This window comes from Triturus cristatus, chromosome 5_1, assembly GCF_964204655.1.
Source record: "Triturus cristatus chromosome 5_1, aTriCri1.1, whole genome shotgun sequence".
Lineage (NCBI taxonomy): Eukaryota > Metazoa > Chordata > Amphibia > Caudata > Salamandridae > Triturus > Triturus cristatus.
In genome coordinates this window covers 409585510-409612287 of record NC_140587.1, presented here as the reverse complement: position 1 = coordinate 409612287, position 26778 = coordinate 409585510, and the positions used below count along the sequence as shown (strand labels likewise).

Genomic DNA, 26778 nt, shown 5'->3' with positions numbered 1-26778 from the left:
ATTTCAAAGGCTAGAGGTCAATCGGAGGGGGAGGGGCGATCTAGCATTGTATTGGATTGTAGTACCTAGTATTGTTTTCACAGAATATTCCAGTGGCCACCCATCTGAATAATCGTCTACATCTGTCCCTAAACAGCTCAAATCAGCCCTGGGGGGATTGTGAGCCATATATAGCAGCATCTTTACTGCTCTTGCCATTAGGGAAATTCTTTGCAGGCCTCCAGGTTGTAAAAATGCATGTGATCTTGTGCAATTAGTTGCTATTGGCTGCCGGAGCAATCACCTACAACATGCATAGTCCAACTAGTATAGAGTGGCAATATGGTGTCTGTTTCGCAAGCTGCCTGCAGCTGGAGGTTGCTTCATGGATCCACTATTCTACTCCCAGAATTGTTTATGTTCACAGTAAGTCACATGAGGGGGGGGAGGCTGGCAATTTCTCCAGCGGCCGCTCCGTGATGGCCGCAGGTAAGGGCACTGCCCCCAAAACTCACCCCCCTTCCTATGCCACTGAGTCCAGAGCACAGGTGCAAGAAGCACGGGGGCAGTAGTCTAACCTGCCCTGCAGCACTACCAATCCTTCTCCTCTTCAGAAAGGCCTTAAATCCCATAGTTTCTACCTGCCTCATTCCAGGCCATTAAATCTCCTATTGCACTGCCATGAACTAAGCCCAGCACGATGCTTTGCTGGGGAGTTAAACATCCTACCTAAGATATAAGGAATTCTTAAAGTAATGGCAATATGAAAATATAAATGTATTATGCTCAGCTGAATCTGTGGTCCAAAAACGACACCACGTGTATGGATATAAAATCTTCCACTATTAAAAAAGCCCACAGCAGACCCCATGGAGCAGTTCAACCACAGGCCAATCTCCCCACTGCCAGCATTTTCCAAGGTACTCAAAAAGGCTGTCAACCAACAGCTGTCTCAGTATTTTGAAACCAGTCAACTTCTCCAGCCAGTCCAGCTTTAGGCCAAACTTCAGTACTGAGACAGCATTGGTTGAAGTTGCTGAAAATATTACCTTGGATGCAGGGGGTAAGGCTGTTTTGATTATGTTAAATCTCTCAGAGTTCTTCGATACGGTCCCTCACTCTATGCTCCTAGCTCATCTCCAGGCCATTGGTATAGGTGGAGTGGCTCTAGATTGGATAGCTTCCTTCTTGAAAGCTAGAGGGCAGGAAGTATGGGTTTCCCCATACTCCTTGGAAGCATCCGAGTTGACAGTAGGAATGCCGCAGGGATCGGCCTTGAGCCCCACTTTGTAAACTGCATACCTGACTCCTCGAGCACAGTTGGCAGAGTCCCGTAGGGGCCATTGTGATCACGTATGCCGATGACACACAGTCTTTTACCTATGGGAGAAGAGAGAAGATTGCAGGAGATTTAAACCTGCCTTTCCTCTGTCTTTCACTGGATGTATGTCCTCACATCAATTAAAATGCAATGCAGAAAAGACAGAGATCTTATTCTTTGGCCCTAATACTCCGGACTGGCAGATGCTGTGCCCCAACGATCCCCCACTACCTGGACCTCAGGGGGGAGAAGTCAAAAACGTGGTCATCAAAGTTGATTGTGCTTTGTCATTCCAACCACAGATCAAGTCGGTGGTCTGAATATGCTTTGGGCTCTTGCAGTGTCTGAAAATGTTTTCACACTATCTTTCCTTGTCAGCATGAAAGGTAGTAATCCAGTCACTCATAACATCTAGAGTGGACTTTGGAAATGCTCTATACTTAGGACACATGAACTGTCTGGTTAACAAGCTCCAAAACATGGCAGCCCTCATTCTAATTAACCTGCCCCCAAGAACACAGGTATCTTTGCACCTGCGTGCCGATAAAAAAGAGAATTCTCTTCAAAATGCTAGTCCTAGTCCATAAAGCACTGCACCATTCTGGGGCAGGCTATCTTAGGGCTGGATTTAGGGGCATATTTACAAGGGGATTGCTCCACCAGAACGTCACTTTTACCGACATTCCAGTGGCGCAATGCCCTACTCCATATTTACAAAGTATTGTTAAGCCACTTTGGGTAGCTTAACGCCGCATTGTAAATGTGGTACCCTTTCACACGGGTATCTACGTGAAAGGGGCGTGCAATGGGTGTTGCTGTGGGCATTCCACTGCAACACCCATTGCTTTTTGACCCTACCCCAGATTTACAAGGATGTGTAAATCTGAGGCATCGCCAAAAACTAATGCCATGAAAAAGCAGGTGTTAGATTGGCACAACTAGGAGAAATACTATTATTTCTCCTCGTTTTTGCTCTGTCTATGTGTTTTGCATTCTGCAGCACACATAGAAAGAGCAAATCACATTTAAAGATTGTTTATGTGCAGGAAAGTGTCTCTTCCTGCACATAAACCATAATTCCCTACAACACAGACACCCCTGCACCATGGTGCAAGGGTGCCTGCGTTGCAGGGATGATTCCCTGCAAGGCAGGCACCCTTGCACTATGGCGCAATGATGTCTGTGTTGGCGCAACACAGCTATTTTTAGCCCTAGCACAATGGAAAACACAGGGGAGCACCGTATTATTGTGAATACTGTGCACCCCAGTGTTTTTTTTAAATGATGCAGTGTGGTGCTCCAAAATTTGCTGCAGTGCTGCGCCATTTCCTTGTGAATATACCCCTTCGTTTTTATCTCGCCCCAAGAAACCTATGTTCAGCCCATGGCCAGTTGGTAAGGATCCCTAAGGTTTGGTGCATGAGAATGGGTGGAATGACTCTTTTCTATCTTGGATCAGTGGTCTGGAAAAAACACCCTTTGGAGCTACACTTGGTAGCATCCTCCGACTTGTACAAGACAAGACTGAAGACATGGCTCCTTTAACAAGTATATTAATGTGGTTGCATTTCGCGGTCAGCTGCAAGCGCAGCGCCTGGACACTCCAGGGAGTAGCTGTGCGCATTAGAGGCCTTATTTCATTCATTAATATTGATATATTGAACTGCGCTACCTCCTCATATACAAATACAAACCCAGCTTTGATTAGACCAGTTATTTATAAAGTTGGGCTTTAGGTGAAAAGAAGGATTCGCATAATATCTGACTGAAAAGCCCAGCAGAGGCCTGTCACCTTCTACTTCCATCAAGGTTTTCCCATCTGTAGTTTGCAGTTTTCCAATATATTCTGGCACTGGATTCAGATATTACCTTTCCACAAGCGTAATCCCATCACTTGGATAATTGCTTCTTACTGTGGACTCCGGATGTAAATGTTTCACCCACGTGGTGGACTGAACAGCACAGAATGAGACCCATGTCCCCTGGTGGTATGGTACCATAATATAATAGCCAAAATATTGTCTGACACCACATTGTGAATAAGGAAAAGGGAGCGACCCCACTTGCCAAGAGATAGGGTACCGCAGGTAGGAAATAAAAGAAAACTCTCTTGGGACAACTACAAATCTATCTTCAACTGCGTATATTTATATATACTCCGCACACATTCAAACATTCGTGGAATACACATAAACCACCACTATATGAACCCAACAAACCAATATAATGCACACAAGGATAAGGAACTCAAATCAATACAATAAAACATTTATTTATTGAGGCACATTTTTCTAATAAAAAAATTGTATAAAAACATAGCAAATGTACAATACATGAACAATATAATCAACAATAAAAAATATATAATCAATGATAAGATACCCTGAGAGACAAAGGAAGCGTAAGAAAATCAAAACATCAAAATAAGGTTACTCCAAAGGGAATGACTCAATAAAACATCATCAGTCCATCAATTCATAATGCTGTTAGACATGAAGAGGTTCCTTGGATATAACCATATACACAACAGAAGCATCGACGCATTTCGGTGGTAATGAATTATTGTGACACCACCTTCATCAGGACATAAATGATATTCGTCTCTCCTATAGGTGACATGTAATTCATGAAACCTAATTAAAAACATAAATACACAAAATCATAACCTAAATATATTAACACAATATACTGTATACATAAACATCAATTTTATTTAAAAATATTTTGTTAAAACAAGAGCCCTCATCCCTAATTTATGGGGATTCATTTTCAATGTGTTTATACAGTTGTTTACCGGGTCCACATTAACATACCAATCATAACACTCTCATTCCCAAGCACATAGTCAATCGAATTTCCCTTAAAAACTCATTCATCGCCAAATAAATCATATTTGTGAGCCCCTCATCCATAATTCAGTGGGGTATCCAGCTAAATGTTCCTTGTAACAAAGGCCAGGTCTATAAATCCCCCTCTGTAGCCCCTATTCTACATAGCTGGATATCTAGTTATAAGGTTGTGATACCCACCTTGTCGTTATCACGTTGATGGTGTATCACTTTTTGCGAATAATTGCTCAACAATATAGAATCCTTGCAGACACAATAATGGTGCCTATAATATAAAACAAATGTCTAAATGAATAAGACCCTACAGCACTATCTTTGTTTGCTTAAGGACAAATTCTCTATTAAAGTACATACCACTTGTTGTATGTATTTTTGAGGACTAAGTCTATTTTAAGTCCTTCCGGGTGTTCAGGGATCCAACCAAATCCGGTCGGTTCAATGTTACTGCACCGTTTGTACTAGTGGTGTCCTAGTCGGGGAACAAAATAAATAAGGTTCTCGATGTGATATCCACATTAAAAGCTATACCAATGTAATCTCCCTACTGACATATAGAGTTGGGCCGGATCTGGTAATCACTCACCTCACTCAGCTCACTAGATGAATCCCTATGGGTGGGGAATGAATACATTTATATCGGGACCTGACGTGTCACACTGATCCTAAATTTCGTGAGTACCATGCGGGTATTGATAATTCCATACCTAAAGAAACAACATAATACTGTACTGGAAACCACTCAAGGTGGGATGATGGTCTTGCAGACCATAGTCATAATCATATTAATGAAAAGAGTGTGCATGCTATAGTTAACAAACATACATCGGGCCATAGGGATTCATCTAGGTGAGATGAGTTAGGTGATGATAAGTGGGGAAAACTTTTAAACTTATAAAATAAACTTACTAGAACGGAGATGCATGCTGAGTTTTTAATTGAGTATGTCAAAGCTGGCGTCATCCCTATCGGGTTACAAATTAAAAATGAACCCGGACTTTTTATTGAACATAAGAAATTTTTAGAAACATGAACCTATATCGCTAATAGATGTAGCAGGGATTGTCTATTGCTAATCATTGAAACTGCACAAGAGGTTATCATTTTAGTAAAGCAGGAGATTGAACAATTGCTACTAGAAATTCAAAATAACTTTGTAGTTGACGAGGCTAAGAACACATTGGAGGAATTGGACACTGAAATAAATGGTTATAGAGATTACCTGATTAACAAGAAGACTAAAAAATTAAGGAAGGACATTGAAAAATACAGTGTAGAGGCAAACTACCCATACTTAGAAAAGGACTATTATCAACAGAAAAAAGATCAGGGTTGGGAGAGATTTTACCAACAAAGACCTATATACAATAGGGGAGGTAGGAAACGTATTACTTTTTCAGAATCATCAGGATCTGGAAGTGATAAGGATACTAACACGAGAGGAGGGCCCGGTGGCAACTATCTTAATGGGGAATATGGACCAGGTGCGTCTATGCCCACTGTATTTTCCTCTTCCTCTTCTTTAGAAAAGCCCCCAAGGAGAGGACAATGAGCAAACCGAGGGTTCGGGAGAGGTCAATATGTGAGGCATCAACCTCAAGAGGAATACCTCCAGACAAGAACTCAGAGGTACTGGAGGTAATTACAAATAGATTCCCTATCATTAATCTTTCTAAACGTATACTCACCCAAACAGAATTGGAAGTTTTAGGGAAAGGTTTTAGCTTTTCTCCCACCACACAAGTAAATACATTTCTTTTAGAAAAAGATCTAAAGTCATTTGTTCATAAAATTAGATTGACTAGATTTTTTGAGGATAAGGATCAGAGAGAAGAGATGAATGTCTCAGGACTGAAACCCAAATCAACCTTCACCCCCCATATTAGTCAGGTGGACAGAAAAATCGATGTATTTGAACAAGTGGTAGAGGCAAAAATACGAAATATCTGGGAACATCAACCCCCAGTCACCCATAACATCAGTAAACTTCACAAAGAAGCTATTTCAAGCCTTAAAAATGACTTGAATATAACTATCAAACCCGCAGATAAGGGAGGCGGGGTTGTTATTTTTGACACCTCTGATTACGAAAATAGGGTGTTGGAACTTCTGAACGTGGATGCCCATTACCAGAAAGTGTCCATGAGTAATTCGTCTGTTCTCAGTAGAGAAATTGTGGCTCTTCTAGCATTAGCCAAAGAAAATGAATGGATATCAGATAAGGAATATAGGTTTTTAAGCAATGAGAGAGCCATCATCCCTGTGATGTATGGTTTACCAAAGATCCATAAGGATGTTGGTAATCCACCGCTTAGACCTATTGTCAGCTGTCTTAACTCCCCACTTGAACCACTAAGTAAATATGTAGATAGATTTTTGAAACCACTGGTCCAGAGGCAGAAATCCTATATAAAGGACTCTGCACATATAATTACCACCATAGAAGGCAATAGCGTCAATAATCAAACCCAATTGTTGGTCACTCTTGATATTGAGGCACTATATACTAATATACCCCAGGATGCTACACTTAATTTCATCAGTAGGATCCTGGGGCCTGCAGGATGCAGAGGTGCCCATGCTGAATTTATCCTGGCATGTGCCAACTTGGTATTGAAACATAATCTTTTTTTGTTTAAGGAGGACCTTTATCTTCAACGTAAGGGGACCAGCATGGGGGCCCCCGTGCCCAGAGTCTGGCCTGCCTCTATGTGGGGCAGTTTGAGGAGACCCAAATCTTTAATGATCCTGCCCCATTTTTTGAGAATGTGGTAAAATGGAGCAGATTCATTGATTATATTCTCTTTATATGGGAAGGCACTACTGACCTTTTAGATTAATTTTTACAGTGGCTCAATTTGGGTGATGTGAATCTTAAATTCACATCAGAATATAGTAATCAAAGTGTATATTTCTTAGACTTAAAAATTAAAGATGTTAGTGGAAAATTGAAAGTTGAGTTATTTTCTAAACCCACAAATAAGAACACTTTACTACATTATTCTAGCTTCCATCCAAAGGCACAGAAAGATAATATTCCTTTTGGACAGTTCCTTCAGTTTTGAAGGAATTGTTCCTCCTTAGAAGATTTTTTTAGGCATTCCGAGATTTTACAAACTAAACTTAAGGAGAGAGGACATCCTAAAAAACTCAGTACACACTCTTTTAAACGTGCCCGGTTTTATAATCGCGATAGTATGTTAACCAATCGACTTGAGAGTAAACAGGAGAAAGTTGACAAACAAAGGTTAGTATTCGTTAATCAATTCTCCTACTTAAGCAATAAAATTAAGAATATTATCAATTCCAATTGGAGTATTCTTAATGACACCGAACTAACTGCCCTAGAGAGACCTTTATTTGCGTTTAAGCGTAACAATAATCTAAGAAGGGCACTGGTACATTCTTACTGTGAAGGACTGTCTATGAATCAGCGCACCCTGATGGGTACTCAAGCCATCCGTAACTATAAATGTAGCCACTGCAGTATGTATGGAAGGTACATAGTGGGGAAAGAGGTGACTTATAACAATCACACCCTCATCTCCAAAGTTTTGAATAACTGTAGGAGAAAGAATGTGGTGTACTTGCTTTTATGCCCATGCAACCTGGGTTACGTCGGTGAAACGTCTAGAGAACTTCGTACCCGGTTGCTGGAACATAAATCTGCAATTAAAAATAACAAGGAAAACGCCCCACTAGTGAGTCATTTTAAGAAAGAGGGTCACACATGTATTGACTTTAGGTGGTTCATTATTGAAAGATTAGAGGGCAATAAAAGAGGAGGTGATTTGACACTTAAATGGAAAAACCGCGAACAGTGGCATATTTCGGTTTTAGATACCATTAGGACAGGCCTCAATACTAAAGAGGATTGGATGGGATTGGATTAAACTTATTGAGTAATGTAATCGGGATTTAGATGAACTACAGTAACTGTAAGGTTGTTTTTGGAGACATAATTAGGGGGCTTGTTGGCCCTTGTGTTGCCATTTGGGAAACAGTGGGTTATGAACCGGCCATATACTCCTGTTTGCTGCGGACAACACTTGGGTTCAATACCCCTCAAGGTGTATTTTTAATAGTATTATTGCTTAAGTCTAATAGTTTTTAGTCTTAAATAGTTATATATTTTTCCTGTCATTTTTATATTATTTTGTTGGGTAGATCAGATGCCTTTTCAATACAATCATATTGATGGATACTATATTTTATATTTTTAGACAGAGAAAATAAAATTTGGACCGTTCGTACCGGAGATAGGGCACTTATGAATGTATTGGTAAATTAATTGCCCTTTTAACACTACATACGATTTATCAAGTCGGTGAGGTTCATTTTTACCCGTGGGAAGTGAGGGCCGCTTTAAGACGGATACACACCGTTGGTTGCGCTTCTATGACGTATCGCACCAGGTGTATACAATCCCGTTTGGTACTTAACAGGAAGGGATTTGCAGAGACTGCTCGTTGTTCGATTATCAATTCGGAGGCAAGGCTGGTGGCGACGGCTACATGGGATGTGCGGTGATATCTACAAACCATATACTAAGGTAAATCCCGTGATTAGATCGATGTGGGCTCATATAGTGCCACATTTATAGCGCCAATAATATAATGCTTTGGTCATGCTACAGGGTTGTAGGATTTGTATTTAGGAAGTCCATGCGACCATATTGCAACACTTGTATATGGGACGGCTTGCTAAGAGGAGCACCGAGTTTAGCATAATATGAGGATGAGAACATAAGGTTCTCACTGGGCTATTTAAAGACAAGCAGCCTCATGCATCAACCCAAAATCCAGTCGGTAAAATACCGATTCGGTAATAGCTCCCGGTATTAAGTAAAAAATACCCAATCCCAATGCATCAACCCAAAAGCAGAAATCGCTATTTAAGGAATCCTTAAATAGCGATTCTTTAAATAGGGATTCCTTAAATACCGATTCCTTAAATAGCGATTGCATTTAAGGAATCCCAAAGTGAGATTCCTTAAATGCAATGCATCAAAGTTAAAAAATTAGCGATTTCGCTAATAGGGGGAGCAAATTACCATGAAGATGAACTGCATGGTAATTTGCAAAAACTTTGAAAAATGCACTTTTGTGCATTTTTCAAAGTTTCATGTTGCGCACACACATGCCCTTAGAGCATGTGTGTGTGCAACATATGTGCACATATCATTTTCAGGGGTGCAACAGGGTGTCCTTTTGACACCCTGGCACCCTTGAAAGTGCTCCCGCTATTAGCGATTCGGTAATACCGAATCGCTAATACAGACTGGCTTTACATTCATTCCTATGGTCCTCCAAGCCCATAGGAATGAATGGGTAGGTATTCCTTATTACCGATTCGGTATTACCGATTCGGTAATAAGGAATATTAAGGAATCGCTATTTGAATAGCGATTCCTACATGCATAGCCTTTTGCTATTCCTTATTAGCGATTCCTTATTTTTCGCTAATAAGGAATCGCAAATGGCATTGTTGATGCATAGGCCCCATGGTGCCCTAAAAATTGCATGTCGGTATGAGGGGCCAGACTAGAGTCTTTTTTTGGGTTCCCATTATTATTTCTTATTATTTTTTTTTAAAGTATACTTCATATTTGTTCATGGGGGATCGACAATAGATCGAGGACCCTTTTAAACTTACAAGTGATGTGGGTTATGAGGAGTGGGCTGCACTATTGTTTTTTTTTTTTTAAAAGCTCTCTTAGATTGGATATTGGTACCAATTAGGATATGACGGCCACTGCATTTTAAGGTAGTGAAATGGGGAGAGGAGGTTACTACAGGACAGGCCCGATGTATGTTTGTTATCTATAGCATGCATACTCTTTTCATTAATATGATTATGACTATGGTCTGGAAGACCATCATCCCACCTTGAGTGGTTTACAGTACAGTATGATGTTGTTTCTTGAGGTGTGGAATTATCAATACCCGCATGGTACCCACGAAATTTAGGATCAGTGTGACACATCAGGTCCCGATCTAAGTTTCATCATTCCCCACCAATAGGGATTCATCTAGGCGAGCTGAGTGAGATGAGTGATTACCACATCCGGCCCAATTCTATATGTCAGTAGGGAGATTACATTGGTATAGCTTTTAATGTGGATATCACATTGAGAACGTTATTTATTTTGTTCCCCGACTAGGGCGTTACTAGTACAAATGGTGCAGTAACATTGAACCGACCGGATTTGGTTGGATCCCTCAACACCAGGAAGGACTTGAAATAGACTTAGTCCTCAAAAATACATACAACAAGCGGATGTAGAACATGTAGAATAGGGGCTATAGAGGGGGATTTATAGACCTGGCCTTTATTACATGGAGCTTTTAGCTGGATATACAACTGAATTATGGATGAGGGGCTCGCAAATATGATTTATTTGGCGATTAATGAGTTTTTAAGGGAAATTCGATTGACTATGTGCTTGGGAATGAGAGTGTTATGATTGGTATGTTGGTGTGGATCCGGTAAACAACTGTATAAACACAATGAAAATGAATCCCCATAAATTAGGGATGAGGGCTCTTGTTTTAACATAATATTTTTAAATAAAATTGATGTTTATCTATGTATACAGTATATTGTATTAATATATTTAGGTTATGATTTTGTGTATTTATGTTTTTAATTAGGTTTCATGAATTACATGTCACCTATAGGAGAGATGAGTATCATTTATGTCCTGATGAAGGTGGTGTCTCAATAATTCATTACCACCGAAATGCGTCGATGCTTCTGTTGTGTATATGGTTATATCCAAGGAACCTCTTCATGTCTAACAGCATTATGAATTGATTGACTGATGATCTTTCATTTAGTGATTCTCTTTGGAGTATACTTATCTTGATGTTTTGATTTTCTTACGCTTCCTTTGTCTGTCAGGGTTTTTTATCATTGATTATATATTTGTTTATCGTTGATTATATTGTTCATGTATTGTACATTTGCTATGTTTTTGTACTAACTTTTTATTAGAAAAATACACCTCAATAAATGTTTCATTGTATTGATTTGAGTTCCTTATCCTTGTGTGCATTACATTTGTTTGTTGGGTTCATATAGTGGTGGTTTATGTGTATTCCACAAATGTTTGAATGTGTGCGGAGTATATATAAATATACGCAGTTGAAGATAGATTTGTAGTAGTCCCAAAAGAGTTTTCTTTTATTTCCTACTTGACACCACATTGTGCACTAAATATAGTTTACCAAAAAATCATTGCATTGGCAGTAGATAACATAAAATCTACATCCAACATTGTAAGCGATATGTAGGATACAATAGTTCTGTTAGACGATATTTAGCTAACCACATTCTGATGTATACTCCTCCTGGTTTTCACAAATATTATTTCAGCCTATCAGCTTCATGCTTACTTGAACTGATGACACATAGTCATCAGAAGACTTGCCTAAAAAAGCACCAGGTTTTTAAGGTATACCAGCCGTCCAATATAAATACAAGGTTTTGTAGAATATCATATCAATTATTAGCGAGCATATGTGACAAGATCAATATCATTTCTCTGAGAGCGAGTCTGTGAGTTCAAACGGATGCATGTAATGAGAGTGGTGATTGGCTGTAATCTGGATTTATCTGATCGTCTTAGCCTGACTTGCCAGGAGTTTTATTAATGTGATCAGGTGATGGTGCACAGCACCCCAAGAGACTTACTGAAGCTGGAAAGTATGTGTAAAGAATGTATTTCTATTCCTTTCAAATTTTGGAAAAACAATGGATGATGACAGCGTCAAAGCAAGTTTGCCAAGGGTCCTAATGCAACCAGGTTTAACTCTCCCACATGATCTCTATTGGGTATCAAAGAACAGCTATAACTGGGGTGCAATGGGTCCCTCACAGCCCTGGGCCCTTGTGCCACTACCTGCTGCGATAAGGATAGTTATGGCCCTCATCCTTTGTATCACCCCAACTTTATCCCATTCCAGCTGCTCTAAAGTATTCATTATTTTAGCTCCATTTTAGTTTTTTTTAATAGATTCATGGATGTTGTTTGCAGATAAAGTCCAATGAGCTTTGCAGTATCCATCGTCTGACACAGGGCTATAGACCCTATATAGTCTAACCGTACTCTTACACGATGACTTCATCCATGTGTAGATTACATGCTCTTTGAAATTTGGTTATTGACAGTGGACTGATCTTTCCTACTGCAAGGTAGTTCCATGCACTAATCACACTTGTTGGAAGACCATTCTTGTGTCTCCAGACATGGGTACCATGCTCTACAGAAGGCTTCTCAAATGAGGTATACAGTGGGGACCAACTTTACTTATTCTACTGAAGAAACCTATTCCCATGCACTGAAAAATCCCACTGCAGCTACACACCATATGTCGCTAAGTTTAAACCTCAGATGTGTCATTGAACAGGGCAAGCCAACACTCCTTCCCTGTGTAATGACTATAAATACTCTTCCAGCCTTTTCTGGTTTTGCTTCTTAGAGGTCACCATCCACAATACATGCCTTCTCTTAAGTCATTCTTCAATGATCGCCATGAAGGAATCAGATGAAATAGACTTCAGTTTGATGTGTTTGGGAGTTTAGTGGCTCCTCACCTTTATAGAGTGAATCTTGTCTTCCAACATATAGTTATTGTAGGAAAGTGCCCCTTTTTGACTTGGTAACCCCCACTTTTTTCTGGTTCATGATGTGATTTTGACTGAAAGTGCACTGGGTTCCTGCTAACCAGATCCCCAGTGCCAGAACTCTTTTCCAAAACTATACAATTGTTCCCCCATTTGGCAAAACCTTTAGCACCCTCTGTAAGTCCCCTGGTACATAAGGTCTGAGGAACTAAAGAGGATCCCTAAGGGATGCAGCACGAATTGTGCCACCCTACCCAAGCACATGCAAGACTACCATTGCAAGCTGCGTGTCTTGGTGCAGACAAAAGTGAAAACATGACATGTCACACATCCGTGTGTACCATGTCCCCGACCACTGCATGTAATATTTGTAAGTCACCCCTACAGCTGGCCCAACAGCCCTAAGGCAGGGTGCTGAATATTACATGTGAGGGCATACCTGCATGAGCAGATACACACCTCTGCTGGTCAGTCCTATTACTGTCAGTAGACATTGCAGTTCTCAGAAATTGCACTAAGTGTCAATTTTTATCAAAAAACTTACATACCTGAATGATTTTCATCCGATGTCTAAACATATATAAAGGTACTTGTTATTTTTATAAATAGGTGTAGATCTCCTTCTTAAGTCGTTTGTGTCATTTATCGATCATTGTATGTATTTGCAAATGTCTTTCACCCCTCTGTATTAAGCCTAAGGCTGCTCGACCACACTACCCCTAATAGAGCACTTTGGAATTGCATAGCAAACCCCTGTCCACTCACAAGGGAACCCCTGGACTCTTTACACAGTTTATCAGATTCTTGATATATCACATAAAGAGCCAGCTTCCTACAGTTATCATTTCAACAATTATTCATTCATTTTAAATGACTGCTATCTAAGAGGACTCTAGCTTATCGAGGATTCGATCTCCATACATTTCCACTAATTTGGCAGGCAAATTACAGAGAACACACCCAGAGTTAATTAAATAAGTCTCAAAGTATAGCATATTGGTGTTGAGTTACATTAGCACAACCATTAAGGAACAAAGTTTCGGGCTTAATCATTTGATTAACCTACAAAAATGCCTAAAATTAAGACTCACATACTGTCCACTGTATATTTGCTCCCCCGTTATTCATAGGCTATATTAAAACAGGTGCCATTTTTGGATGGGGAGCAGTTGATTAATCGCCAATTACATTTCACATTTGGGAAATATAAAACCTTGTGGCTTTTAGACTGACCCCATAGGTCGCACAGTTTAGACCTCAGATGTCATTGGACAGAACAAGACAGCACCTCTTCCCTGTATGATCACTATAAAACCTCTTCCTGTCTTGTCTGGTATTGTTTCTGTGGGGCTGTCATCCACAATACATATTTTCTCTTTAATTATTCTGCAATGGTATTGAAGAAGGAATCAGAAAAAGTAGACTCCGGTTAGATCTGTTTGAGACTTTAGTGGCTCCTCATCTCTGGAGAGTGAATATTGTCTTCCCACATACTTTCTCTCCCATTCTTGATCTAGTCATTGTTGTACCAACAATCAGGCTATTGCTGATGCCTTTGTTAAGCGCATGTTGCTGAGGCAGAATCGTAATTCACAGAAAAAAGAGGATTTGAATCATCACACAATCATAGATGTCTGATGTGCACCAAGTATATTTTCTATCCACTCACACCACCTTGATTGTGATTTTTATTTTATAACATAATTGGATCTGGAAAGAAACAGGTCCTGCAACAATTTCAATACATTTAAAATAAGAGACTTTAAAATGGAAAATTGTTAGCACGTTTAGGTGATAACCAGGCATGTGCAGTAATAAGCACTGTTCTACACAAAATAACTGCAATTTAAGACATATCAGTGCATTGGTAGTGATATAATGCTAATACACGAGCTCCACAAGATTTATCATTGTCTTTTTTATTTTTCTCTTGTTTCTGCAGCGGACTACAAAGAAAGCTTTAATACAATTGGAAATATTGAGGAAATTGCATATAATGCGGTGTCATTTACTTGGGATGTTAATGAAGAAGCTAAGGTTAGTACTGGTGAATGTGCTAATGTGCTAATGTGTTTACTATCTCTGGTAATGGGCCATTCTGTGTTCATCCCAATGCCTCTAGAACACCGGCAGCATTGTACTCAGACCACGGTATACCACTCATCCACCGAAGATCTACAGTGCGGCAGTGAAATAGAGCTTCAGTTTAACAAACCTCATTGCCTCAGCACCCCACACTCCTTAGAACTTTTCCACCATCCATCCAACACCTTAGCATACCACTACACATCCTACTCCTCCATGACACTCCGCCCCCTTTGATGTTTTTTTGAAGACCTGGCCCCAAAACCAGATTCCCTAGATGGCCCACCCCATAAAAGGACCATGCCCAATATCATCTCTGCCTCTTTAAAAGGGTCCTTCCATAATCTTACTGCTACTGTCTGGTCGCCCACCTCAAAGAACCAGGATCTCCCTCATCCACTGACTTTATTTGCAAATGAATTAAATAGAGTCCAGCCGTATTTGATCTGTTGTCTCCATCCCAAGAGCATGCTTCATGTCATCTTCTTAACTGAGACATACTTGATCATGATAATTTTGGGCAGAAAAATCTCTGAGTTCCCAAAGTTTGAATTCTTGCAGTCATAAGATTCCTAGAATTCTACAAAATCTACAAATCCAGCTTCCTTAAACTCCTGACACCTTTCTCGTAAACTACCATCTAAAAAGCTGAAAGGGCTACAAAAATACAGTTCCTATTTATAGAGAACATTAGACACCTGGTCAAGTTTTTGAACTGCAAGTATACTTTCACTAAATATTGTTCATCTGGAGACTTTGCTGTAAACTCTTAGATTCAGAGAGGTAACTTCTAATGGATCAAGACTATCTCTATGGTTAAGCTTATCGTAGGCCTGAAGCTCACACCAGGGAATATTCCTCCAACTGGAGCATGGTATTGGGCAGGAGTTTTTCCCAGCAGAAAACATTCAGCATTTTCTTCCGAACATAAAGGATCTTCTTTTACAATCAAACTCCAAATCAGGCCCTTTGGGTTTAGGCAAAATCTGTATATCTGTTTCACTAGCCAAATCCCTCTCTTTATGTACTTCAAAACAAATATATAAAGTTATGTTATGTTATTTAAACGTATTAAGCACGTGAATACCCTGGGGTGTCTTGGCGCTTAAATTAAATGGAAATACAACTGAATCATGGCCTAACTCTGGAAAAGCCAGGTTTTAAGACTCTTTCTAAAAGAAGAATTTGCAGATCTAATGTGCAATAGGAGAGAGTTCCAAAGTTTTGCAGTTCCATAACTTAGGCTTTGACCAACCCATTTGGAAAGTACGGAACCTGGGCACAGTCATGAACCTAGCTTCAGTGGAACAAAGTTGTCTACAGGGGTGTTACCGCTTGAAAAGATTTCTATAATAAATGGGTCCTGTGTTATTCAGGGCTTTTTAAGCTAAGCACAAGGTCTTGAATTTAATGCGACTTGCTACTGGAAGCCAATTCAGCTTCCGAATTTCTTTGGAAACTGATTGATATTTGGGCAGATTCAAGAGGACTCTTGCGGCTGCCATGAGTATCATCTGCAACTTTTTAGGTGTTGACTTTGTATGTTTTGATACAGACTGTTGCAGTAATCCAGCTTGGATAATAAAAGTGCAGTCACAACCATCCTCCTAGAGTTGGTCGGGATGTAAGGAAGGATTTTCTTTATTGATCAGGGAAGAGGTGTGGCACAGCGGCCAGGGTGCCTGACTCCGGAACACGGGGGCTCACGGTTCGATTACTGGTGGCAGGTTAGCCCAGCACCAAGTGACTCTGGGCAATTGCTCGCTTAAACTTCCCAATAGCCCTCAGTGGGTTGACACCCTCGGGTAATTGTTCGCGCTTTACAAATACTGTTATTATTATTATTTTCCTAATTAAGAAAAAGGAGGAAGAGACAATGGCATTTATTTGATATGAGTAAGACAGTTAATTATCAAGACCAACTCCTACGCTTTTAGCTTTAACACAGGTTTGGGCGAATCCCCTAGCTCTGCTGGCCACCATGAGGCATCCCATATTGGTTGGAGGTTGCTAAAGATCATTATGTTGTTTTTATCAGAATGGACCTTTAGACAATGCTTGCCATCCAGATGTTGATTTCTCGCATGCACTGTTGAAAGCAAAATGAGGAAGAGGGTTCATTTTTGTAGGCTGCGACCACAATTTGTGTGTCGTCAGCGTAAGATGTCAAAATAAATCCGAATTGTTGAATCAGGGAAGATAGTTCCAACACATAGATGTTAAAAAGTGACGGACTATGAGGGAAACCCTGTGGAACCCCATAAGGCAGCACATAAGGCGCTGATTTAAAATAGTCAAGTGCAACTAAGTGAGTTCTGTCCATCAAGAAAGAAGATACCAGGGAGAGTGCAGAATCTTTATTCCCAGTGTTTTTAGGCACAGTTTCAGTAGGTTATGGTCTGCAGTGTCAAACGCTGCTGATAAATCAAGAAGAATTAGGGCAGCAGCCCGGCCTTGGTCCATCACTACCCTATTCTCCTCGGTGGCCTTGATTAATGCAGTCTCCATGCTATGTTAAGGACGAAATCCAAATTGTGAGTAATCAAGCAAGTCATTATCATGAATGAATTGGGCCAGCAGGAGGTTCATCAGTTTCTCAACTAATTTGGTAGGCAGAGGCAGCTGGGATACAGGACGATAGTGCTAGGATTGAAGGCATCCAAATTAGGTTTTTTAACAACGGGAGGATAGATGCATCCTTCTATAAAGAGGGTAAAACTCCAGATTTAAACATAACATTAAATATTTCCACAAGAGTGGTACCAACTTTGCTAGCCATGGATCTCAGCACTGAAGGGGGGCATGGATCCGATGGGGATCCCGATTTAGCTGTCAAAATAAACTTTTCTACCTGATCATTAGATACCGGAGGGAAGCATGAAAACACATTTTGTCCTAGGCTGATATTGGAAATTTCCTCACTTAGCTCGTAACAAGTGGTGGCCTAAAATTGTGCATAAATGTTGTTGACTTTGTCCCTAAACGTATTAGCGATGTTGTCACAAATATCTTGACTACTTTCTTTACTAATTTTACTAGGCAAGGTGGTAAGTTTATTAACTGCTTGGAACAATTCTTTAGAAGAAGACTCTTTCTATTTGTTTTGAGTAGAATGCCCCTTTCTCATTTATTAGCGGGGTTTGTATTTGGATAGGGCTAGTTTGTAGTTCTCTTTTTCCAAATCATCATATTGCACTCTCCAGCGTCTTTCTAGTCTCCTCCAATTTTGTTTTTCTTGCCTCAAGGCCTCTGAGAGCCAGGGTGCCAAATACATTTTACGATTACCTAATCCCTTTGAGATAGGAACTGTCACTTGGAAAGCCGAATTGAGCCACTCTGTATATTCTTTAACTGCCAGCTCTGGGTTTGAGCTGATGGTAGGTTGAGAGTTGCTAAACCGAGTCAGGAGAGTCACAGAATCAATTTAATTCCATACTCTGTAAACTGTCTGGTGTGAACTAGGAAGTACCACTAAGGGCTCATCTGGGGATTTAAGATCAAACACAATCACAGAGTGATCTCTCCAAGATAATGGTAAGACCTCTTTAACTGTAATAGTTGGATCAGATGTGAAAATTCCATCTAGAGTATGCCCTGCCTCATCGGTTGGATTATGCACCATTTGTGCTAATCCAATGGTCTCCAATGTGTCTGAAAGGGCTGCTGTGTCCGACCCATCTTCTAAATAAAAGTTGAACTCACCCATTAAAGTGAAGTTATTTGAGCATAACGTGGATTCTAAGAGTGAATTAATATTGCTAGCAAAAGTGCTTCTGGACCCCAGGGGATGATATAGAAGAAGGTCATTAAAAGTTTTTTCGGGTTAATTTCTAAAGCGAAATAAAGCGCTTCACAATAAGAGTCGAAGGCTGAGGTGAGTTTTGCTCAGAGTTTTTCTCTGTAAATGATGGCAAGCCCTCCCACCTCTTAAGGGGTCAATCAAGCCTAAATGACAGGAAACCAGAAGGTGCCGCTGTCAAAGTCAGGGTCAGACGAGGCATCAGCCCAAGTTTCAGTAAGAAATAATACATCCAGTTGGTGATTTAAAATAAGGTCTGCTACTTCATATTTAGGTTTTGCAAAGGACCTGACATTGATGAGACCACATCGAAGGTCCGCCATCACTGTTAGTTGCTGGTGAGCTTTCAGCCTGCCTCGTGTTCGAGGTCCGGCAGGCCCTTACCATCTGCTCTTCCAGCAACCGGAAGCTGCACTTACAGCTCTGAGATTGTTGTGGGTATACGCCACATAGATTAAAGCGGCAGCAGTTTGGGCTAAACGCCTTACAATTGAGGTCCAAAAGCTCCTACCCTGAGTACCTTATAGCATATCTCCCTTCCGAACCCGGGTTCCTGGCGCATGGACGGGCGCAGACGGGCTTGCCTGCGCACCTCCGCGCGCCCGCAGCGTGGACGCACTACACTGGCGTAACGAACCTTGAGGGGTCCTCCCTGCAAGGCACCTGAGGGGGCCCCTCCGGGCTCAATCAGGAGCCCTGCAGCCAAAGAGCTGTGCTGAGGGGCCCCCTGGAGCTTGGCGCCCCCCCCGCACCGCGGGGGCTGCGGGGGCCTGTGTTATGCCCCTGACACACTATTGTCCGCCTTAAATGTCCCTCCATTAAGGGGCGTGTCCAGAATAAGCGCTAAAAGTGTGGCTGTTAAAATTAGGGGCACTATTGGGCACACATGGCACAGAAAGACAATTGTTAACATAGTATTTACACTATATGGTTGCACTAGGCACCAGCTGGCCAGCAACGTTAAGAAGCACACGTCTCTGGTAGATCCCAGAAAACCAAGTAATTGGTGTTTTATATGGCAACAACCCTAAAGCTACCTTCGACATCCAGCAAGAATAGTTCAAACATTTCCTAAACCTCATGCGTCATACAAAGTGTTGAGTTGGCGAAAAGTGCATTTTTTTGTCTTTCTCTTGATTGTGGAATGAACAGAATATGCGGGAGTGGTTTATAATGGATGAACGAAGATTGTGGATGTGTAAACATAAGATCTTTATTATATTGTGGGAAACAGCTTGACTAAGAGACAATAATGAGCCTGTTAACTTAAGCTCTGTGGTGATATAAAGGTTTCAATGCCTAATTAGTTTATCTGTGTTCCTAATACATCCTTGTGAATACCATCTCATCACAGTAAAGGAATAGCCACCGACTTCTTCAATTGAAGGGAGAAGCCACTTCAGACACAAGAAGGAAGAGGCTGAACCCCTGGGCACTGTTCTACTATGTTTGTTTTAGAGAGTGCTACTTTATTTAAATGTTTTTACTAAACCCATGATATCACTTCTGGTGTTGTCGCTGACGTCAAAGGTTGTGTGACATCACGTCCTGTGATGTCATCCCATGTGCTAATTACTCCTCAGTCCTAGTAATGTTTCAAGCTCGAGAGCTCTGGCTGGCCAGTGCAGTCGTTCCAGAGCTCGTTGCCCTGCCCGGTGGTCGGGGCACACTCGAAGGCTTTGATGAGAAGGGACTGAGTCCGCGTCACTCACCAGAAAGCCCTTTGTGATTCCAATCTGGGAGCCCGCCTGCATTCAAATGGCTCCGGAAGCAGGGGCGGGCTGCAGACTGCTGTGTGTGCTCATGCCTGGGTGTGGCGCGAGTTAATGACGCTTCAGCGGAGAAATGTAAACACTTCCCGGAGATTTTACTATTGAGGGAAACAAAGGTCCTGCTTCTGTGTGCTTTTATAAGCTGATGGAAAGCAGGCGAGTCCATAAACCTGCACCTACTGCGCATAAAGGGGAAGGAAGGCGTTGGAAGATGGTTAACCCTTTAGCGGCAGCTCCAGACGGTGCATCGGGCTGAAGGCAGCGCCCTGGGGCAGGCCCTGAATGTATATCCTAACTCCGCAGACTTCATTCATAGTCAAAGCCGCGCAGCGAAACCAGTGACCCTCTGCAGCTTCCCAAGACACACGTCACAGGCCTGCTGTTTGCATGACGGTGGAAGGATTTGACACTGAAACAGTCTTTCTTTCGCAGGCAGTATACATTTAAATAACGTCGATAGTTATTCGTTCTGCGGTGCGTTTTAAGATACTGCTCTTGTATTTACCTGTGCTTTGTACACAGTCTCTGCATTTGTATCTGTGTAATGACTGGTCTATGTAAAGTTTGTTGATGCTCTTGGACTTCTACGCGCTATACATAGCTGCCATGCTTTCAGATTGCTATGTGTGACATTTTCATAATTTCAGTGTAATTATGAGTGACATTTCAGCGACAATGAGTGACACGTCCTCGTGCAAAATAAAGCAATGAAGAGGAGGGAAACATATAAATATCAGAAATTACTCCCATTTGAGCAGCGCGAAAGGCTAAGTTAACTGCTTCAAGGCATAAGAAATAATTGTTAAACAACTCGTATATCCGACTGTAGCCAAAATTGCGGAAAATAGATAAAGCAGTCTGGAAGACATTCATAATTTATTATAATCAGCCGAGTGACCGGCAGACTCACTCGATTGATGCTGACCACATGAGCTGTAGGCAGGGCTGCATTAGAAAGCGGAGCGTCAGAGACACTCATTTAGGCCTCAGCTAGGCTGATAGCAAAGTCTCACTAGGGTGACCAACTGGCAATGGTCCAAATTCAGGACGGTGAGTGTAAAAATTCCGGACAAAGGGTCAAAATTCAGGACACTAATTCAGGACAGGAGGTCAAAATTCAGGACAATAGGTACGTCTTACAGACACATCAGAGGAGGTCGCGCAATAGTATATAAGTAAGCCCAGCCATATCAAAACATATTCAACCATTTGCAAACCTATCCATCATGTATCCTTCCATCTATCATTTCACTCATCCATCCCTTCATCCATCCTTTCACTCATCCATCCAGCCATTTACCCTTTCACCCATCCAGCCATCCTTTCACTTACTCATCAATCCACCCAGTCACTCATCCTTCCACCCATCCACCCTTTCAGTCATCCATCCATCCTCCCTTTCTTTCTCCATCGACCCTTTCACTTAGCCATCCTTCCATCCATCCACCCACCCATCCATTTACTCATCCACTCATGAATCCATCCATTGACCCTATCACTCATCCATCCTTTCTCTCATCCATCTATCCTTTCACTCCTTCACTCATCTATTCATCCTTTTGTCCATCTACCCTCCCTTTCACTCGCTCATCCGTCCTTACATCCACCCTTTCACTCATCCCTCCATCCATTCACCCTTGCACTTATCAATTCATCAATCCATCCATCATTTCACTCATCCATCCACCCACTCACTCATCATCCACCTTTTCACTCATCCATCCTGTCACTCATCCATCCTTTCACTCATCCATCTACCCTTCCACCCATACTTCCAGCTATTTACATTTTCTCTCATCCATCCTTCCACTCACTCATCAATCCATCCATCCTCTCTCATTATCCATCTATTCAATCTTTCATTCATCCATTCACCCTTTCACTAATTCATCCAGCCATCCACCCATCCCTTCACTTACTCACTTGCCCACCTTTTCATATTAATTTTGAGCTGAGCCTTTTTGAGAAGAGGCCCATCAAGAACTTCACCCTCGCTGCATGTGCCATTCCAGGACTGGGACAGGAACCATCACAGGGGAGGGGGGCAGGAAACATCACAGGTGGGGGGACAGGAGCCACCACATGGGGGGGGGGGCAGGAGCCATCACGGGGGGGGGGCAGGAGCCATCACAGGAGGGGGAACAGGATCCACCAGGGTGGGCATGCAGTATTCTAGTATCATCTTGGTCTCTTCCAGGGTGGGGTAGGGCTCCTCACCCCCTCCTGGGCAAGACAACGAGAAAACAGGCTCTCTTTCCTAAATGTTAGTTTTGCCATCCCCCACTGTGATGTACAGTACTTAAAGGAGATACTCCAAGAGAACTGATTTAACTGATTGTCCTCCATACTTTGTTAATCAGTGTGAGTGCGTTTGTGCCATTTCTTTATTTAATTACATTATAGACTGCATGTTTGAAGAACCGAGGTTTGCTTACAATTTAGTGACAGTAATTAAGCTCTGTGAAGAGAACCACGTGCTGCCTTGGTGTAATCAGGGCCAGTTCTATGATGTTTGGGGCCCTGGGCAGAAAGAGAATGTGTGAGACATGACGCATTCAGGGCTGTTTGCATCTGAATAGATGCCCCTGCTCCTGAAGCTGCAGCCCCTCCCTCTCAGTCACCTTCAAGCACCTCTTAACAGCTCATCAAGGGCGGAAGGTGTGAGGGTAGCCATCCTGCTGTGCCTCTCCAATGCTGCTGGGTATCTGAGCTTTGGTACTGCATCGGAGTCTGTTACACACGATCTCAACAGCATTGGAGTCCAGAAGGGAGGTGGTTGGAAGCTGTGCCGGCTTTAGGGTGGTGCGACCGGTGCCCGGTTAAAATTACGGACAAATGGCGTCCGTTAAAGAATCCTTCACGGACAGCGTACAGACGGCCGAAATTACTGACTGTCCGTGAAATTTACGGATGGTTGGTCACCCTTAGTCTCACTGACCTGACTTTCAGAACACTTTCTTTTGAGGAAGGCGGCGAGCCACCTGTGCGGTAAAGATTATGTTCAGTCCTGATGGCACACACGCTGTGATGCTTTTTTGGATAAGGATTTGCACTTTTACTATTATTCCAAAAAAAGGTACTGGCACAGGCCTTTACTTTCACCCACCTCTGCGGTGTAGACTACAGTTGCCAAGTTTTTCCTATGTCATGTTTGACTTTTCCAGCCAGAATAGCGTTTTAACCAAATGCATGTTACATTTTTGTACCAGTAGTTTCACTTGTAACACTGAAACACAATGATTGGCTCAAAACTATCTCGGAACATAAACTGCTGTTTTTTTATGGGTGTACTTGATATCCGTGTTTGAAAGTTGAATATCACCACAATCTCAGCAGGCTACGAGAAGAACCATCCATGAAAGGATCCGTGCACAACAGGAGCTACTTGTGATAGAAACACAGCGAGGGGGCATGAATCGGACATGAGGGTCCATGACCAATGTACAGAACATTCTCGCAACCTTTCACGTGTCCCCCGAAGACACTTACATGCACAAAACCCGCCAATCATTGAAAAAACACATTCAAACAACAAGCATTTGCAATGCAATAGGTCTTGCATTTGTTAAAGTTAGAGCTGTTGACGTTGAAAATGACTATGCTTTTTGCTTTTGCTTTTTTATCTGCAACAATAAATAGACTCATTGCACGCAAAGGCACCCATTAATAATCGACCTATATGCAAGAATACAGAGCAAGCTACCCCGGAGCGATAGGGGGGCATATTGTCAAGCACAGCGTTAAAATTATCGCCGCTTTAGCGGCAGTTAACTGCCGCTAAAGTGGCAATAATGGGCTTGATAATACGCCGCAGAGAATTCCCATAGAAGCCCATGTTGACACCAGAACATGGGCTTCTATTGGAATTCTCAAACGCATATTATCAAGCCCATTATCGCCGCTTAAGCGGCAGTTTTCTGCCGCTAAAGCGGCGTTAATTTTAAAGCCGTTTCTTGATAATATGCCCCAACGTGAGTTATGTTGAGTAAAGTTACTAGTAGTGCAGTAATGAAAAGAGTTTCTCTTTTAAAAAGAGTAAAAATAAGCTCAAAATGATAGATTACGCTTATATACCTTTCTATGTTTGTCTTCAGAAAATAAGGGCCCTTTTAACTTTGCAGCTATCAAATGACAAGACATATTTTATTAAAATTGGGTAAGCCAAGACGCAGTTTATATATAGATATATTTAGCTGCTAGGTTGAAATTGTTACCTTTATTTGCAGCGAGGAGCTTTATATCTACTATTTTAGGCTACATGAGACAATTTATGATTATTTGTGTATTGCAATCGGACAGTTTGCAAAAACTGCAATAGAAGTATCCAGGATGTGAGGGTTTTCTACAAATGATACCCTCAATTTAATGTAAACTGTGGGATTTATGGGACCAGATAGAGTAACTTCAAGAAGACTAATGTGAGGAACGTTTGGTTGAAATGAAAAAACAAAGACAAAGCAGTAGAGAAGTGTGGATATGGCACGATTTGGGACTCGGTAAACACTAATTATCAAAACTATGCCCTAGCTGTCTCAACTCTTCCCTCGTACAGTTTAATCGCAGTCAAACAATACACTCAGCAGCTTCCTTGAGTCAACGCTGCCATGCACAGTACAGTTGTATACATACACATGCGTATCTTCTTGCTCCCCTGTTGATTTGGTCTTTCTCTGTCTGCACTACAAAGATACTAATATCTTTCTAGAGACTAAACTCCAGTTCTTATGAGATATTTGTTCACTGTTATTTCTTTGTTGTTAAGCGTTCTGCCACTCTGTGCTTAAGATCCTCACATGCATGCTATGTCAAGATCAGTGGGCCCGATTCACAGAACTAACTTAAGACAAAATCCTAAACTTACTACCATTTTGGTATTCACAGAAGGCACTTAGCACTTACTCATCAATGAGTAAGTGCCTTCTGTGAATACCAAAATGAGTAGGGCCTTCTGTGAATACCAAAATGAGTAAATGGTAGTATGTTTAGGATTTTGTCTGAAGTTAGTTCTGTGAATCGAGCCCTTAAATAAGAAATGTAACGTGATGTCCCATCGGTGTATAAGAATGAACTAAATAGATGTACAGTATTCCAGCGCTCACACTTCACGTTTCAAAATCTGCACCTCCAAATGTAATGGTGCTATGTGTGTGTATCAGCTTCCTGAGAAACATTCCAGCCTCTTGTGGGTTCACCTGGCATCATTTACAAAAGATCCGTATTACCCAAGAATAAAAATCCCTCTGTGCACTTAACTGAAACAGACATGATTAAAGCACGGCGAGGATACTGTTAGAATGCATGCTTCCTGAAAAGGTGCTCACCGGGTGACAAACGGTGCAGTGTGAATGGGGCCGGCAGGGATGAGATAAAATAATTCCACCTTCCTGCTACAATGCTGACCAAACAAGAACATGCAACCTCTACTCCCAACAGAAACAAGCATGACTAGTGTTTGTAAGCGTCATGCTGTTTGCATCAATGAAATGTGTGCCGAGACACCATCTGCAAGCGCTTATAGAATTCTCCAGGAATGTACATTATCTGATGCTCACTGAAGGATGACAGTTCTGTATACCAGAGTGTGGACACCGTCTGTACAATACTTTTAAAACTCTTTGAGATAACCATTTTTTGTGGGGAAAGTCTATTGAAAGAAAAAGAAAATATGCATTGCACTGCAGCACAGATATTGTGAATTTGTAAGTTGGCCCATTCGTTTACGTCTCCTCCAAGATTGCGGAAGCTTTATTATGGATGGCGAGTTTTAACCTTGTGTCTGAATTCGGCTGCAGCAGTTGAAAACAAGATGGCCGGCGCTGCTTTGGAACGCATAATGGAAATGCATTATACTTGTGTGTTCCAAACGAGTGCCAGCCATCTGCTATATTCTTCTCGAGGGGAGAGGATGTGGCAAGAGCGGCAGCCCTTGAAGCTGGCAAATAGGGTTTGTGTTTTTGGAGGGAGGCATAAAATACCATATATCTTGCCAAATCACTTAATCTCTCTGTGTACCTCTGTAATGGATTTTTGATGTTAAAATTAAATAGCCCAGCATGCTTCTCCTTCCGGCTGTTGGTAGTTCAAAACAAGAAGCAGCGCGTGGCTGCACAGGACAAAACGGGAATGGGCGGTGGGGTGGGGGGAGCAAGGGAAAGTAAATGCGCACACGTAGAAATGAAAAGATAAAGCGCGGTGCTCGTGAAAGAGCTCTGCGACAAGCTAAATTATGTTAAAGTGTCTTCAAAGTTAAAAATAAAAATAGAGGCGGGCGAGCCAACTTGTGCAGATCAAAATAAAGGCGGGCTGCCGTACTTACTGATTAAACGTAGCATCGCGATGTGCCGAGAT

General features: G+C 41.6%; 1 protein-coding gene across 1 annotated transcript in view; it reads left to right on the top strand.

The window, feature by feature from the left end:
* GRHL2 (grainyhead like transcription factor 2) overlaps positions 1–26778 on the top strand; it is a 481294-nt gene that overhangs the window by 329246 nt on the left and 125270 nt on the right. Inside the window, exon 8 of the mRNA XM_085605159.1 lies at positions 14717–14811. Coding sequence (XP_085461285.1) covers positions 14717–14811 — 95 coding nt within the window. The remainder of the gene's footprint in view (positions 1–14716; positions 14812–26778) is intronic.